The sequence below is a fragment of the Atractosteus spatula genome, chromosome 5 (genome assembly GCF_055471065.1).
Source record: "Atractosteus spatula isolate fAtrSpa1 chromosome 5, fAtrSpa1.hap1, whole genome shotgun sequence".
NCBI classification, from domain to species: Eukaryota; Metazoa; Chordata; class Actinopteri; order Semionotiformes; family Lepisosteidae; genus Atractosteus; species Atractosteus spatula.
Genome location: NC_142710.1, coordinates 64,511,233 through 64,528,937, shown reverse-complemented (window position 1 = coordinate 64,528,937; position 17,705 = coordinate 64,511,233). Strand labels below are relative to the sequence as shown.

The 17,705-nt window shown below is 48.9% G+C and overlaps 1 protein-coding gene across 6 annotated transcripts; it reads left to right on the top strand.

The window, feature by feature from the left end:
- Nucleotides 1–6,540: 6,540 nt before the first annotated feature.
- Nucleotides 6,541–12,592, top strand: hyal1 (hyaluronidase 1). 6 transcript variants are annotated; one of them, XM_088915992.1, is made up of 4 exons: nucleotides 6,541–6,621; nucleotides 8,335–9,369; nucleotides 10,269–10,403; nucleotides 11,476–12,592. In XM_088915992.1, the coding sequence occupies exons 2-4, from the start codon at nucleotides 8,461–8,463 to the stop codon at nucleotides 11,791–11,793; spliced, it is 1,362 nt and encodes a 453-aa protein (XP_088772118.1). In that variant the 5' UTR covers nucleotides 6,541–6,621; nucleotides 8,335–8,460; the 3' UTR covers nucleotides 11,794–12,592. The 6 variants fall into 6 exon arrangements, with proteins under 6 accessions (XP_088772118.1, XP_088772120.1, XP_088772116.1 ...); XM_088915994.1 differs by lacking the exon at nucleotides 6,541–6,621 and adding an exon at nucleotides 7,216–7,373 and having other exon boundaries at nucleotides 10,314–10,403; XM_088915990.1 differs by lacking the exon at nucleotides 6,541–6,621 and adding an exon at nucleotides 7,217–7,373.
- The last annotated feature ends 5,113 nt before the right edge of the window (nucleotides 12,593–17,705 follow it).

Genomic DNA, 17,705 nt, shown 5'->3' with positions numbered 1-17,705 from the left:
TGGCGTTCATGGTTTGAGCTGTTTTTTTTTTGTTTGTTTCCCTTCTCAGTGGTTGGTCTGTATCTAAGTTTTAATGGATTCTGTTATCTGCTCGTTAATGACTGCTTCTGCAAGGGGTTCAGGTTTAGAGCAGAATTTACTAAGCTGCTCATAATAATGGTACCTGTGTCTAAGAAATCCCTAACCCTCTTCAGGCTGGATCAACAGTCGTAATTATTCATCCCTTGTTAATTTAGCAGTGGTAAACGGAAGGCCAATAATTAGCCATTGCACAGTGGCTTGGTGGTGAGCGCCACTACCACACAGCTCCGGAGTCCTGGGTTCGATTGCTGGAAGTGCCTGTCTGTATGGAGTCTGCATGCTTTTGTCGGGCATTCTGGTTTGCTCCCCTCTCCTGAAGACACACTGGTTACTTCTGATTGACAGCTCTAAACCGTACTGTACCCTGGGGGGGGGGCGTCATATATCAAGGGTTTCTTCCCATTACAGCAGCTTCTTTCTTCTGGGCCTAAGGGCACATTTCTGAGGAGACCCGTTTCCTTGAGTTCCTGTTTCGCTGATTATCTCTTAAAGAATCATTGCAGACATTTTAAAAATCCCTATTAAATTTGTAAACAGTACGTTTTACAAGGTAAGGTTGTTCTCAAGAAGAAGATTCTGAATTAACCGAACTTTGAGATTAACCTAAAGGAATCTAGATTGGGGAGTACCTGTTCCCAAAATTCCTCTGCCGTCCCCAGGCTCAGGAACCCAGCGCTGCCGAGGAACAGAGCCAGATCGTTCTCAAAGCTTTCCTTCCCTGCAGGATTTCTTGTGAACGCAAGACATTAGCGGTGCACGATTTGTCAGGGACAGTGCAGGTATGACAACATGAATTTTTTCTACCTACATGCAGTTCTTTAAAAAAATATTTTGCTGAATATTCTTTACAGAAATGGAGGAAATGTTTGCACTGGAGTAAAAGCTGTGACATCTTCATCTGATGTCTTTGAGAGATGTTGGTTGTGTGTGGGGTGGCCGTTAGCACTGAGGCCTCACAGGTGCAAGACCCTAATTTGGGTTCAGCCCACTGGCTCCTGTCTGTGCGGACTTTGCATGTTCTCCTCGTTTCCTTGTTTTCTTTTTTGCAATGGTACCTACTTTTGGTCATTGTTGTTTCTTTCCAGAAGACAAAATCTCTGTTTACACCAAAACAACATCAGGATGACTTTTGAACCTTCCCTTATCTTGCCACCATGTGTTCTTCATTACACTGAGTATGTTTCTGGGTACCAGAAAGAAATAATCTCCTTCAATTTACCTTCTGCCTGTCGCGGGCTGGAAATGCTCTCCTGCAGGGAAACGAGAGCTCCCAAGTGGGGTTTACTCCTGTACGTGCAATGTACTCCTTCTGCCTGATCTCCTCTTGATTGAGCGGTTCTCACGTAAAACGCTTTCACCTGATTAACCCACCAGATGACTCATGGCAGAATGAACCTACCGGGGTTTGAAAATGGAGTGAAGTTTCACAGGTTACGCATTTAGAAGAACCGCAGTACACAGCCTCTGCTCAGAAGTTCAGTTCAGTTTTGGTGGGGCGTATTTTTCAGTCAAGTAGGACAGGTTCTGTGTGAGATTTCCCATCCCATTGTGGAATTGCCTTTCAGCACTTTAGGTGGGAGGGCGCAGCAAACAAGACACGAGCATCCTGGCCGACATGTCCGAGACTGCCTGAACGACTCGCAGAGTGAGCAGTCGTGCTGCGTGCATTGCTCTGATACCGCTGGTCATATTTGTGAAATGTCAACACCCAACATGAGTGGAAATTTGATGAATATCAGAGCTGACTTTGGTGGTAATGCCCTGAAGGATATTGCAGGTGACTATTGGGGGAGGTTTGAAGATCGTTTGCTGTGTCTGACCCTGATCATTTGAAAAAAAGACCGCCCCACCCTATTCTTCTTTTTAAAGTACTTTCCTGGTAGCTCCCCCCTGAATCTCTTGATTCTGAAGACGTCCAGTGGGTTGTATATTTATATCTATTTAAGACTTTTAAAAAGGTTCAGATCCTTCAGCCTGTCAGTGTGGGACCCAGAATGGATATGATCACCCATTTTTTTCTGGAGGCTAAATTTCTGGAAGTGAGATTCTGAAGGGGGAAATATCTTTTTCCTAACATGGTGATCAAAATTGTGCACAACATTCTAAATGCCTCACTGAAACATTACGCCATTTTGGCTGAATATCCTTTGGTGCCTATAAATTCACCTTTAATTAAGAATCTTAAAATTGTTCGTCTTGTTTAGTGCGTACCTGTTGTCTGTAAGGTAACACTTTGCCAAGATGTGCACCTAAGACTTTTTCATAGGTAGATTCCTCAAACTAGGTGTTTCCCACATGCCAGTTAGACTTTTTTTCTGCTACACTGCACTGATGCATCTTCTGCCAGGTGTCTGCCCACACTGAGGTTACAAACAAGCAGGTGTTTTGCTCATCTTGGTTGCCAGAGGCTGAACATTCTGGTACCAGAAGTTGTTCCTCGGATGTTCCCCCAGTAAGCTTCAATGATCTGACCGGGTAATTGGATCCAGACACCCACTGCTCTTCATGTAAAGAAACGCCTCTTGCATCCTACATGCATTTTCTTCTCTTAATTTGTACATCTGGTCCTGGCCTCATGGAGAGTGGAGAATATTGAGTACTCAAATCAAAACACCAGCACTGTTCCCCACGCCTGCTGCAGTCATGACTGAAGAGATTCAGTGTCTTTCTTCACCTGACTGCCAGACATTCCTTTGAGGGTGAGAATTATTCGAACTGCTCTTCTTTGAGCTCTTTTCAGAGAAGCAATATCATTTTCACAGGAGCTTTCCAGCTCCCATAGTAGAGGAATATCTTTTAACCCCACAGACACAGGGGCCCAAAGTTGTGCTTCACACTGTACTGTATGTAGGTGCGCACACACACACACGCGCGGCATTTAAGAACCACAGAGTTTTATTACATTAACCCATACGTTAATAGATGGATTACAGCAGTTCATATCTAGTGTATCTAAAGATAAATATCCCATTATATATAGTTAACATTTACAGTGACCTGTCTGCTTGATCCACAGTGTATTTTTAGTCGTTTAGGCTTTGGCATTTAATACCACTGATGTAAATGGAATGGTGGAAGGGGTATAATGTCAAGAGAACATTTTATAATGCATTAATCTGATTCATTAGGCGCTACAAATTCCACAGCCTTGAGCAACTCCCAACCCCATCCCTGTTGGTCTCTCTACATTTATTTTCCTCTCTCTCTCTCGCTTCTCCTGATGGGACAGTTTTTTTGTCAGTGGGATCCCATCCAGCAAAGGGCAATCCGTTATTGCCAAAAGCAACATTACGAGGCTTTGAAAACACAGAGGGAGCCTTGTTTCCTAACTTAAACCAGACTGAAAGCAGCGCACCCTGGGATCTCTTCAATTTACTAGATTCTGCTCCCTGACCCCCAGCAGAGGCAGGCCCTATAGCCAGAGTTACTGCAGTAGTTCTGTAAATAATTGGGGTGGGGGGCGTGTTAGGAGGGGTGCTTAATTACTGCTGTATCTGTGTGAGACGAGGAGTGAGAATTTTGATTTGTCTTTTGACTCCGTCAGCGCATACACGCACACACACACATAACTCAGAGGCTAGATCCCGTGTCACAAGCGTGTAAGCATTTGGGTTTGACAAGCACCGCGGCTACGGAGCTGGGCGTCGGTGTTTTTGCTTCACCAAACCGCAGAGGATTTGCGTAACCAAAGCCGGTAACTGTCTGCATATGTGACCGAACTATCAGCAACCGCTAGGTGTCGCTGTTTCGCTGATTTGCCGGTTTTGAGGGCCGCGGTAAGAAATGGAAACCGCTTCAAGTATTCAGAACTCTCAAAAGGCACTCGACAGAGTCAGCCTAAGGGCCTTCCTCTGGATTAAAGCTGATAAAACAAACTAGGAGACACTGCGGGCAAGTTAATTTAAAACAGAAGGCAATTCTTTGCACAAAGAGTTCTAAGGGACTAGAATGATCTGCTGAGTTGGTTGGTAAGCCTGGCTTATTTCAAGAAGCTGAAGGGTGAGTTCCTGGAAACTACTAGCAACCAAACGAGATAGATGGAGGCGCCTCTCGCTGGTAAAGTCTCTCATGTTCTTTTGAGAAACTTTGCTTTTATTTCAGTGCAAAAGGCCCACTGTCCCGAACGTGGGACAGTGCTGTATGAATATTAATATAGTGTTGTACATTTGCAATACTTCTTTAAAAACAAAAAGATGACCAAACAAGTGGTAATCACCAACTCCCTTTTTTTTCTGCCATGGGACTTTCCTGTGTCAGAGCTCGGCCAGGAAAAGTCATCTCGGAACACCAGCTGTCTGACCACAGAGATGAATTTCAGCAAGGTCTCCAGGAAGGACTGACTAACGCTGTCAGATTGAGGACAGCAGGCTTTAAACTAGAATCACATCGCCCAGCTGATTGAAGCTTTTCTTTACTGACACCAGTGAGGTCTGGACTTGGTCGCAGTGGTGTTTGTGAACTGTTCTCACAGTTTGAAAACTGTGTTCCCCCTCTCTATGAAGGAGAGAGACTTTATCAAAACCGGGTTGGTTGGCTCATTTGTTTAGAGCATGGTGCTTATGCAGCTATGGTTGTGGGTTTGATCCCTGTATGGGCCAGATGTCCTGGGCAGCAGTGTGGAACAGTAGTTAAGGTACTGGACTCGTAACTGGAAGATTGCGGTTGGTTGTGGGAGTGGGGAACAAGCTACCCGGCCCTGTTGTTGAAGCCCACGCCTTCGTGTCTTTCAAGAAACGACTGGATGAGATCCTCCAGTCAGGACAGGAGTCAGTACTGTACACAAAGTGCTGTGGGAGTGGGGAACAAGCTGCCCGGCCCTGTTGTTGAAGCCCACGCCTTGGCGTCTTTCAAGAAACGACTGGATGAGATCCTCCAGTCAGGACAGGAGTCAGTACTGTACACAAAGTGCTGTGGGAGTGGGGAACAAGCTGCCCTGCAATGTTGTTGAAGCCCTTGCCCTGGTGTCTTTCAAGAAACGACTGGATGAGATTCCATGATTAATCAGCTACTATAAACCAAAGGGGCTAGATGGGGGGGGCAGGCTCCTTTTGCGAGTAAACTCTGTTATATGATATTTCTGTAATTTCCCACCTGTTCAGCTCCATTGGTCTCACGTACCTGTGCTTGAAATGTGTGTGAGAAGGGTCAGAGGAAGGCAAATGCCGTGTGTGACTGGCAGGTATCTTACCTTGACCTCAACAGGGATGAGTGCAATCCTAAAACTGTGTGAGCAGTGTTTGGATATGGAACAAGTAACAGGTTTATTCCCTGCTGAAAAGAGAAGAAAGAAAACACAACGTTTCGGCCGTGGAGCCTTCTTCAGGTGTCAGTGTTTCTTCAGGTGACTACAGTGTTTGGATATGTACAGTATTTGACCTTGGCGGTCTGAAAATGTTCAGATTGCGTTTTATTCCAACCGTACCTAGACAGTATTCAAGAGGTCACTTTTTAATAATTGATTAGTAAATCAGTTACTACAATTCCTTTTGAACAGCTTGATAACAACTCAGTTTTGTACTATCAGTCTTATTATAACACTTTTTTTTTCTTTCTGTTCATCTACTGCTATCAAAAAATGTGACATGTAAGTGCAGAGAGTAAGGAACCTATGAGCCTGTGTAATTTTGGAAAAAATACATACTTGTGTGTGTGAACAACAGTTTTGCAAACTGTTCAAACTTTTTTCCATGTGTGTGTGTCAGTGTGTCACTGAAATTCCAGTCATCTGTCATTATGTTTTTTCTTCATTTCCTCACTGGGAGAAATAAATAACTGACTAGTAGTTCAGGTGGGGAGCTGCGTCAGCATGCGTAGGCTGCACAGGAACAAGTAGTAGGTTTATTCCATGCTGAAAAAAAGAAGAAAGAGAACACAACGTTTCGGCTGTGGAGCCTTCTTCAGGTGTGAGAAGGACAGGGTAGTAAGCAAGGTAATGACACATTACCTTTGCTTTCTCACACCTGAAGAAGGCTCCACGGCCGAAACGTTGTGTTCTTTTTCTTCTTTTTTTCAGCATAAACCTATTACTTGTTCCTTAACTGACTAGAATACTTTATTACTTGTACTGTATTTTCTTCTGCTATTATGACTACCAGTCGTAGGAAGAGATTTTCCAAACAGATGGCCCAGTATGGTGATTGTGGAGCTGGTGGAGGTGCTGGTAACTCTAACTCTAACCCTGATCACTTTGTCATTAAATATTCAGGGCACTGTATGCAATAATAGGCTTTTAAGTATCCCGGGTATATCCCACTTTGGGCCGCTGGTGCAGAATGGCCTCTGTGTGTCTCCCAGGAGGACCTGCTGGTGCAGAATGGCCGCTGTGCGTCTTCCAGAAGGACCTGCTGGTGCAGAATGGCCACTGTGCGTCTCCCAGGAGGACCTGCTGGTGCAGAATGGCCTCTGTGCGTCTCCCAGGTGGGGCCGCTGGTGCAGAATGTCCTCTGTGCGTCTCCCAGGAGGACCTGCTGGTGCAGAATGGCTGCTGTGCGTCTTCCAGAAGGACCTGCTGGTGCAGAATGGCCTCTGTGCGTCTCCCAGGTGGGGCCGCTGGTGCAGAATGACCTCTGTGCATCTCCCAGGTGGGGCCGCTGGTACAGAATGGCCGCTCTGGGATCCTCTGTTAGGGACATCTGTATGCGCAGTAAATCCAATTAATGAAGTAGTACAATATTGCTGTTTGTATATTTTCGCCAAACAATTTCCAAGTTTCACTTAATGACTCACTGTAAACATCCCTATCGACCTCATCTTTACATTCTCATTTAATAGTTTCTGAAAGAAACAGGGCAAACGAGGCATCTATAAAAATATTATATTTTAGTTACTGTACTATAACATACTGTACCATACAGTACCTGGTCTTTTTTCTTCAGGAAACAATCTGCAGGGCGCTAACGTGCTGTGCTCGCAGTACAGTTGCCTCCAAACAACTGTAATAACGTACAGGAAGCGTCTTGCGCGGCTGACGAGGAAACTTTCTTAACGCCAGTTTCCAGTATGTCTTTGCTGCACTGTTCTGCACCCATTGCAGAAATGTACCGACTCCGCCCCCTCCCCCCGCGACCACGCCTCTCTCCTGCTCTGATTGGTCAGTGTGGGAAACCGAGTTCCTCGCCAGTTTGGAGAGATGACTATAACAAGCTGGTTGGGTAAGGCGAAGGGGCGCCAGTCATAAGACAGGCGTGAAGCTGGTTAGTCTGAGCTCTGCTCTGTTCTGCTTGCTAGTCGGGCACTGCAGAAGACCTGCCCGAAGCTAAACCGGTTGCCTGTGCCAGTGTGCTTTCCCCAAGGTGAGTATTTGCGTCTCGTTGTTTAGAAAGCTGCGTGGGTCTTTGTCACGCTTTGAGGGTTAAACACAGGCGTTGCGATACATTCTGCATTTGTGTTTTGTTTTTTCCTCCCCCTCTCTCTCTATCTCTCTCTCTCTCTCTCAATCGATGGAGACCACGGAAAAAGACAATGATAAGCAAAACAGATCGGGATAGGGATGGTGATGAATCTCCCCTTTAGGTCTTCCTCACTCGCATTCCTTTCAAAAAGCTTTCGGCTTTATAATAAACTTTTAGCTAGCGCGGTTCGCCCTGCAGGAAACCAGACGATCCGGAACGGAAATTATGGGCGTAATATTCCAGATCTATAACTGTGTAAGTCTGGAGTGTCGAAGTATTTGTGGCCGCATATTGCTGATGATGGTGTATAGTACAGATGAGAAAATACCGTAAATACAGTAAACTCTAAATAGTTTCTTTCGTTACCAGTCGGAAACTGCATAAACGATTTACTCCTGTTATTTGCTTGAAGCTGCATCTCTGTACAAGATAAAACACGCCTGCGTCCAGATGTTATACAAAAACTTGTATTTAAATAACGCAATAATTATTAGATTGCGAGTCAGTTGTGAGCAAAAAAAAAAAAACAGCTGTTCTCCAATCCTGTACACTTGAACCTTGCATTGTGACAAATGAGTCATTGTTCTTCTTGTGGCGAAATTCTGGTATTTTAGGAAGCTCTTGAGAAATCATCTGAATCTCAATCCCTGGATGCCTTTCATATTTCACAGATTCTCTGTAGTTCTGTCCTGTGAAACGTGTTGAGCTGCGTGCCGTGATTAGTCTTCAACAGAATTGTTGTCTTAGGTAATTAAAGCAGTTTGTGTGATATTGGGAGGGAAATATGGCTTATTAAGACAGGTAATTCACCCAATATGGTTTTTAATTTCTCACTGTGGTGCATCTTGTGCTTTTTCTTCAGGGAAGGCGGGAACGTGTCTTCTCTCGTGCCTAGTATAGGTGCCAGACGAACTTTAGTCTGGCTCATGCTGGCACTGTGATGTGTTTCTGAGACGCTGCCCCTGTGAACCACACGCTCACAGCAGCAATGCTGTCCGCCTTGGCGCTCCTCAGCCTCTGGGCACTAGGGGGCGCCGTGGGTGTCCGTCAGACGCCCGTGCCCCTGCTGCCCGACGTGCCCTTCCTGACAGTGTGGAACGCGCCGACCGAGCCCTGCATGAGCAAGTACGGCGTGGACCTGGACCTCAGCCTCTTCAACATCGTGCTGAACCAGAACCAGAGCTTCATGGGCGACAACATCACCATCTTCTACGAGGGCAAGCTGGGCCGCTACCCCCACTACACCACCCGCGGGGAGGCGGTCAACGGAGGGGTGCCCCAGAACGCCAGCCTGCCGGCTCACCTGCAGGCCGCCGGCGCCGACATCGCGGCGGACATCCCGCGCCGCGGCTTCCGGGGCCTGGCTGTGGTGGACTGGGAGAGCTGGCGGCCGCTCTGGGCGCGCAACTGGGACACGAAGCAGGTGTACTGGGAGGCCTCCCGGGCGCTGGTGAGGCAGGCGCACCCCGACTGGGCGCCCAGCCGGGTGGAGAGCGAGGCCCAGAAGGCCTTCCAGGGGGCCGGCCGGGCCTTCATGGAGGGCACCCTGCGGCTGGGCCGCGCCATGAGGCCGGGGGGCCTGTGGGGCTTCTACGGCTTCCCCGCCTGCTACAACTACCAGTACAAGAACTCCACGGCCAACTACAGCGGCGAGTGCCTGCAGCTGGAGATGCGCAGGAACGACCAGCTGGCCTGGCTCTGGAACGCCAGCTCAGCCCTCTTCCCGGATATCTACCTGGACCTGGCGCTGCGCGGCAGGGGGGACGCCATCCTCCGCTTCACCCACTACCGCGTCCTGGAGGCCATGAGGGTGGCAGGGCAGGTTGGGCGGGTTACCCCCCCCGTGCTGCCCTACGCCCGCATCGCCTACACCTACTCCATGGAGTTCCTTTCACAGGTACCGGTGTTCACGGTGGTCCTGGGAGCAGCGAGGGCCGGTGGCGCTGTCCGACTCCGAGCAGGTCTGCCCGAGCAGCGGCTCTCGGACAGCGGGGGGGTGGGCTGCTGGGGTAGGGTGGGCACTAGCCGGCCAGGGTGTGCCTGCCACCCCTGCAGAACAGAGGCTTGCCCATCTTCCCCCCTGGGGGGGCGCCGTGGTGCCCGCAGGGTGTCACACAACGGGTGGCTTTTAACAGGTGGGCATGTCTGAGGGGGCCCCCCCCACAGGTCCCGTGTTCTCCCCTTGCTGATATGGGAGTCTTGGGTGAAAACAGCTGAGACCAAAAGGCCCCGTCACACACAGAATGCCAAAGAGCTTGGTGGACAGGGTAGGAGAACAGAGTCAGACGAAAGGAGGCTGCGAGGAGGGGAAGGAGGAAGATAGCAAGTCAGACTGGAACTGAGGTGCCAAAGCCATGTAGAGCCTTATAGGTCAGCATGAGGATTTTGAAGTCAACATGAAACCTGATGGGAAGCCAGCGCAGGGACTCCAGGACAGGGGTAATGTGATCACTTGCATGCAGCCTGGTCAGTGATGGCAAAGGTTTTGAGAAGTGGGAGTTCTAAAAAGATGAGAGCACTCCAGGAGCTCGGATAGGTTCTACTGAAGGTGAGGGGGGGAGGAGGATGCAGAGAAATGCAAGGGTGTAGATGTGGTGGATACGAGAGAGGCACAGGAAGGGAAGTCCTGGGCGGGAGACTTTATACGCAGAGGCGGGCGTGCCTGTTTGAGATCAGGATCAGAACTCCCTCCCTTCTGTTACAAACTCCATTTAGTAAAAACGGAAATGGCGGCTCTGCATAAACCAGAGATGGGCTGCAGGTGTTCGGTTCTGAGAGTGTTTTTTTTTTTTTAAGAAAAGGGAGCTGACCATTATCCTTGTTCCGGTTTGTGTTGGGCAGGAGGACCTGGCCCACACCATTGGGGAGAGCGCCGCCCTGGGGGCGGCAGGAGTGGTGCTTTGGGGGGATGCGACTTACGCAAAATCTCAGGTACGTGTCCTCCCTGAGGAGCCTCCCGTTTGGCTCCTCCAGTACAGCTGCCGACTGAGCTCTGTGGTTGCGGGTTCGAGCCCGATTCCCCCAGGTGGTGGCACACAGCTGGCTGGGAATTTAGGTGCATCACATTAGTATGTCAGCTATTGTTTTAACACGCAACATCCTTCCTTTTTCTAACCACTTCATCCAATAAAGGGCTGTGGGGGAGCTGGTGTGTATCCTGGCAACCAGTGGGCGCAAGGCAGGGTACACCCTGGACAGAGCACCTGTCCATTGCAGGACACACACAGACACTCGCACCAGGGCCAGTTTTCCCAGAAGCCAGTTAACCCACCAGCATGTGTTTGGACTGTGGGAGGAGACCCACACGATCATGGATAGACCATGCAAACTCCACACAGACAGCACCCCAGGTCTGGACTTGAAGCCATGGCCCCAGCACTGATAGGCAGCAATGCTGACCATCAGTCATCAGGCACCGTTGTGCTGTCCTAAGATTAAACAGGGTAAGCAAAGTTTAAAAAAAACGTTTTCCTGTCTGCACAGGTACTGATATTGAGTTCAGGCAACAGCTGTAGTGATGCCCTGTTCTCCTCCAAGCCGTGCTGTACTGAGTAACAGTGAACACAGCATGAACTGTTGCTGGGACTTCTGAACAGGACAGCCTGAGCTGCTCCCCCCCCCCCCCCTTCAGGACAGATGTGTGGTGTGGCAGCCAGTGTGGCTTTTCCAAGGACAAGGGCAGGCTTCCAGACAGCCTGTGCTGAGGCCGAACCGTGCCGGTTTGCAAAATAACCCCAGCACACACCACATTGCCGGCCCTGCTGCCTCGGCTGCTGGCTCTCGGCGATGTCTGTTTCACACCTCTCAAGGTGCAAGTTAAGGGGGGAGTGTGGCGACATGTCGCGCCGACTTCCTGTTTGAATGCAGAGGGTGCGCGGTCTTGAGAAACCAAGCAGCCGAGCTCCCCCGGCCTGCTGGGCTTTCAGGCCTTTATTGTGCCACTGGGGGAGAGGTAAAGGCGTGGTACTGACGCGTCTCCGTCTCCCCCTCTCCCTCGCCCCAGGCGGTGTGCGAGGAGATGAAGAGGTACGTGGACGCGACGCTGGGGGGCTACCTGGTCAACGTGACCGCTGCCGCCACCCTGTGCAGCCAGCTCCTGTGCTCGGGCCGGGGGCGCTGCCAGCGCAGGGACAGCGGCTCCGGGGCCTTCCTGCACCTGGACCCCTCCAGCTGGACGGTGGCGTCGGAGCCGGGCCCGCGCGGGCGGCTCTACAGCGTGCGCGGGCGGCCGGGCCGGCGCGACGCGGAGCAGATGGAGGCCGGGTTCGTGTGCCGGTGCTACCAGGGCTGGGCGGGACGGCGCTGTAAGAAGCCGGTGTAGCCGCCGGGCCAGGGACACAGGGGCCAAGTCGGGGGGGGGGGTCGCCGATTTGGACCAGAACGTCCGTCCTCCCTCCCTGCCACTTGAAGTCAGAACCCACCCCAGACCCAGCGGAACTGCACTTCATTAACGCACTGCGGGCGTCTGCTCATCGGGCAGCGGCGGAGAGCGTGAGACTTTGCTACAGACTTTATAGATCATGTGCCACCTCAGCTGGCAGGCGATGCACTGAGATGTTTGGACGAGCTGCCTATCTCTGCGTGGTGCCGGGGCAGATTGGCCGAAATGAACAACTCCTGTACGTGCCAAGCACAAAATCCGTGCAGTCCTGGATCTCATGCCAGTGTTTTCACTTGAACTGTCCATCTCTCGGTGACATTAAGGGTAAAGGGCACTTTCTGGGAAAACTGATAAGTTGTACCACAGTCATTTGAAATCGTCCGGGAAGTTCCTGCTGCACAGGCTGACTTTCGTGACTTGGTGGGTAATCAAGTACTGTATTTCAAACGCGGAGAATCTGCCAAGTAAAAAAACTCAACTATTTTTGCCTCATCCTCTTCCTTGAGGATATGTTTTTAATGGTCTGAATGACAATTTTGATTTGTTTTGAACACTGATCAGTTTTAACCAATTCTATATTTAGCTGGGAGTCAATATGTGATTAATTATCTATATGTACCTGAAATATATGGTTTTGTCTTCGTGAAGGTTTAAAAGATGGGAAGAAACCCAGCTATGCTTAATCATTGCATCATCCAACCTTAAATGAATCATTAATAAGATGCGTGTGATGCAGAAAGTGGTGTTAATCCTGTAGGGTTTGGAGCACTTGGGTGCTCTATGGTTGCACTGAACACAGGTTACCCACACACCCCCTGGATTTTATTCCACCCTTTTAATTAGGATTCAATTGAGAAGTTGCTTCACTTCTTATCCGGTAAAGCCCTGCTTTGTTTTAACGTTCACTCTCGTGCCACAGTGAGAGTTCCTTCTTCTTGCCAGCAGCTGTATCACCCAGCAACTCACGGCTGGCAGCCCCACTGGAGCTCAGCAGGTGGGAGCCTGGCCAGTACCTGGAGGGGAGCCTCCTGGGACAAGCTGAGGTTGCTGCTGGAAGAGGTGTTAGTGGGGCCAGCAGGGGGTGCTCACCCTGTGGGCTGTGTGGATCCTAATGCCCTAGTAATAGGGACGGGGACACTATACTGTAAAAAGGTGCTGTCGTTCATAGGACATGGGAAAAACTGATGTCCTGACTCTGTGGTGCTTGAAAATCCCAGGGAGTTTCTTGAGAGGAGTAGTGGTGTAACTCCACTCCTGGCCAAATTCCCCCTTGGCCTTTACCACTCATGGTCTCCTACTAGTTCCCATCTCTGAACTGGCTTCATCACTCTGCACTCCTGAGAGATGGTGTGTGGTGAGTGTACTGGTGCACTCTGGCTGCCATTACATCATCAGTCGGTCAAGGTGTATTTATCAATGCAGGAACAGTACGGCATACAGCGGTGTTGTGGGCAATGACATTCTTTGTCCATGAGCTCGTTAAGAGGGATAGGACAGACGTTTATAGGGATCATCCAGGTTGGGCTGCACACTGGTGGTGGTGGAGGGGATCCCCCATTATCTGTGTAAATGGGGGGCTTTGAGTAAAAGAGAAATCCTTACACTTATACAGCGCTTTATAAATTAATATTATCTCACCCCCTCCTTCAGAGGCCTCACATTCTCCATAGGATAAGGGATGGTGCAGTGGCTCTGTGGCTCAGGATCTGCGCCTGTGGCTGGAAGGTTGCCGGTTCAAATCCCGTGGCCACCAGAGGAATCCTACTGCATTGGGCCCCTGAGCAAGGCCCTTAATCCCAACTGCTCCAGAGGTGCTTTCTAATGCAGCATTGAAAAAAACTACAAATATTTTTTTTCTTGTGTAAGCTGAAAACATAATACAATAATAGGTTACCCACTGGAGTAAGTACTGGATCATTGTGCTATTATGAAAACATGATAATACAATAACAGACAAGGCTCATTAGTACATTCGCAAACCTCAAATTGAGAATAATCTTAAAATTCTTAGTCGAACAGTTAACATGCCATTAATATCTGTAATAAGTACAGCAGCGTGTCTTTCTAGTCAACAGCAGTACAGTTGCGGAAGACTGCCCTCTTGTGGAAATGATGTGTAAACGACTTTTTACGCCAAATTTCTAAGCAATCCAGCCTTTTGGCTTCCCTCTGACAGGGTATATCTTGGTATACAGCTACTGACGTGGAAGACAACCACATTGATCGACAAAGGATTATCTACATGACTGTCCCTCTTAATAAGCGCCTAATCATTTTAATGCTTTTTTTTTCAAAACCCGGGCTATTCAGCATTCCCATTTAACTCTGAATGGGGAACAACTACGGGCCAGTTTGCTCAAGACCATCCTTTCTTGCTCACTGTCCCACTTTCTAAGGCATTCTGTCTGGGCTCCTTCACCCACAAGATGGACGACCTGACCTTGCAGCCACCTGAAGTTCTGCTCAGTCCTCACCTCCCGAATTTTGGGCAACCCTTAAAGACATCCTCTGCCAGGATGCCCTCACGGAGGGGGGGTGGAGCTGCTTCATTGAGTTCCAGCTCAACGACCTCTTTTCCGATGTCTGAACTCAGATCGGTCAACTCTCCTCTCATCTTCTGGCCAGGTTTCCTCGTCAAATTTTCCACCTGTACAGACTTAGGCTATTTAGCAGTATTATGGGTTTTTTTTTGGCACTCGGTAAACATAAATAATCCCACTGCTGCTCAGAAATCACGTCACACATCTGCCCTAGGGCAGTTTGCAAATCGGACGACATCTTAATTCGTAAGTACTAGTTTAAACGCGTACAATTTACAAGTACTGTACGTGGTAATGCGGGTCAGTTTTCATTATGTGCTTGTAAATTACACTCATAGATGGCTCTGCAAAAAACGTTGGTGTAAACTCGTATGAAATGCTTCCTTAGTATGACTTACCCTGTCCAAAGCAATGGATAAGGCTCAGCGCGTGGTAAGTTTATTTCTGAGGACAGTAAGGCAACAGCAGGCCAGACCCCTTCTTCTCAAAGTGCTGTGCCTCTGATGCCTCTGGAGCGTCAGTGCAGGCAACGGCAGACCTGGCTCTTACTGTATGTCAATTCAGACAGACGCGCTGAAAAATGTTAAAAACTAGAGCAGCTCAGGCCAGAAGTAATCCCTGATCCGTCCCCAATACTTCTGGCAAAACTGTGTCGGCAGCTGTGGGCTGAGCGGCCGGGCATCGCCACGCACATGTGTGGCACAGCTGGACAGCTGCACTCAATGAAATTCTTTGTGCTCAGGAACTCGCGTTAACCCGGTCCCGCTGGGATACAAGTACTTTCACATTATTTAATGTAGCCCTTGGGAAACCTACTTAGACGTGTCATGTCACCGAGAAGGTCGTCATTATGTGGAAATCGACTGCACAGACCCGAGTCCTGACGCGGAACGGTATCTCGCTCCAACTTGAATACTAAACTGTTCCTCCACACCACCCAAACAAAACCCACTTTTCTAACCGCAGCATCCAAGTCAGGGTCGCGGGGGGAGCCTATCTCCCCAAGCAACAGCGCAAGGTGGGGTACACTCTGGGCGGGGCGCCAGACCCCCTCCACCCCATAAATAAATCCTAAATAGCGCGCTGCTCTTCATGCGGAAGAATGTTCCCCCCCCCCCTCTTTCGGTCACGGACAGCTCTCACCACCTGCGCCCTGCAAAACACCTGAACGTTGTTACAAAACTTCCACCCTCGAGGACGATGAATAGTTAACATCTCCAGAGCGACGTGTTGCTAATAAACATGCCCTCCCCCCACCCGAGCACAGGAGTCCATGGCGCGTCAGGAAAAGCCGTACCTCACCTCTGAGGGTCTCCACACGGTAGACCAGCTGGCTCAAAGGCTCGCCTTCAGGCACGGGGCAGGACCCGGCGTCTGCACACGTGTTTCCATTTATCCTAACGTGTTACTGCTTAGCGCGCAGAGACTCGCTTCGTGGGGGTGCAGTTTACGCTTCCCACAAATTTTCACCAGAGCACTTCGAGACTCGCATACCCAGCACGGATTGCGTGTGATTGCAAACACGACCCGCATACTGCACACGCAGACGCCAACCCGCTGAGAGCCGACCGCGCAGGACTCCCAGTGTACCGGTCTGCGTGCCTAGGCCTTGGACATTGTTAGCAGGGTCCAGATAATGTTTCAGGGGAGATCCGGAAAAAAAAACAACAACGTTGTTTCCAATGGTTTACAGGTAGGCGCCATGACGCCTGCGTAAGACAACTGCAATGTCCGTCAAAATCACCCCTGTAAGCACGGTAAGGCTCTTAGGAACCGTGACAGGTCGCTGCGTCATTTGCGTAACAGGTATCAGGTCGTAGTAGCTTGGGGGTGGTTTGCAGAGTTAAAAAAAGCTGAAACACTCGTCCCCCCCCCTCTGCACCAAGAGGTACCCACTACCTCGAAAGGTTCGTGTGTATTAGCATGGCTGTGGGACAGCGTAAAGGGTATCAAGTACATGCGTGATGAGTGTCTACACGAAAAACCGTGAAGTGGTAGTTCTCGGTACTACTGTACTATAACTTAACTACCAGGAGTCGCTAAGTATAGGAAGCCAGCTCGACGCGCCTTCGTTAACATCGCTTCGACGACAGGAGGATATTTTAGGAAAACTAAACAGTAGCTTGTACAAGGAGTTCCTGGAGAAATCTCTATAATCTTCTGCAACTTAGCTGGTGTCCATTCCGTACAACAGCAAACCGCCTCTTAAAACAAGAACGTTTACCCCCCCCACACACAGTTTGTGATGACTTATTCTTGTGGCTCAATTGCCACAGCAGCGTGATAAAAACGTATTTTTAAATACTTTTTTAAAATAAAATAAATGTGCTTCTTTCACGAGAATGTTCCACAGACCGGCAACTTCGATAGTATGACATTTCACCTAAGTGCTGAAAATTTTGTATAGATGCAATTACAATTCTACAATTCTAAAGATGTTCACAAAGGCAGCAGTCTACATGTCTGTTAATTAATGTCATATAGGATTTATATGTCAATATTGTGGAATGTTCTATTCTAACGATTTTTTTTTCCAGTGTGTAACTTTGTAAAGTGGTTGAGTGGCTGTGGTTGTACTTCACGCACGGAAGAACTAGTGTGAGAAACGCCGATCTCCTGCGAGGCAGTGGACTGCCCCGCGCAACAGGTCTGGAGTGGACACCGTGCTTCTCCGTGGAAAATAAAGTCAACAAGAACAACACGACATTGGAACTTTTTAATGTAAAAAAAAAAAAAGAGAGAGAAAGCTTTTCAACAGCAGCGCTACCACATTGAACCGAAACGGATAAAAATGAAATGCCAATGACATTATTTACTTTAAAAAAAAAAGCAACAACACGAAAACAAACAACGAGAAACAAAAAGGCATGCTCAAAATGCAATGTGAGACCCAGGAAGGAGGTCACTGAATTCATCTCCAGGCATGTAACACATTTGTAACCTGTATGCGCTCAATCGGATGCTTCACACGATCTCTTTTGCGCATGCTTACCATAGGCCAGACATTGCACTTCTCACCAGTGTACTTACCTACTGCATATGGAAATGGAATACAGAAAAGACATTTTGCAATTCTGTCAAACCCCAGAGAGGTGTGCAGGGAACTTGGTTCCCTCTACAGGTAACCTGGTTATTTACCAGTATAGAGCAGGAAGCCTGACATGACATTTCTATCAAGTTTGGGGTTGCTTTTAGGGCAGCAGAGAGAAAACCACAAACTGGGAAGACTTGCTTCAATACTGGTACACATTTCTGGGTGTTGGATTATAGTTAACAAAAGGGAAATGGGGTGCAAGCTTTCAAGGGTCTACG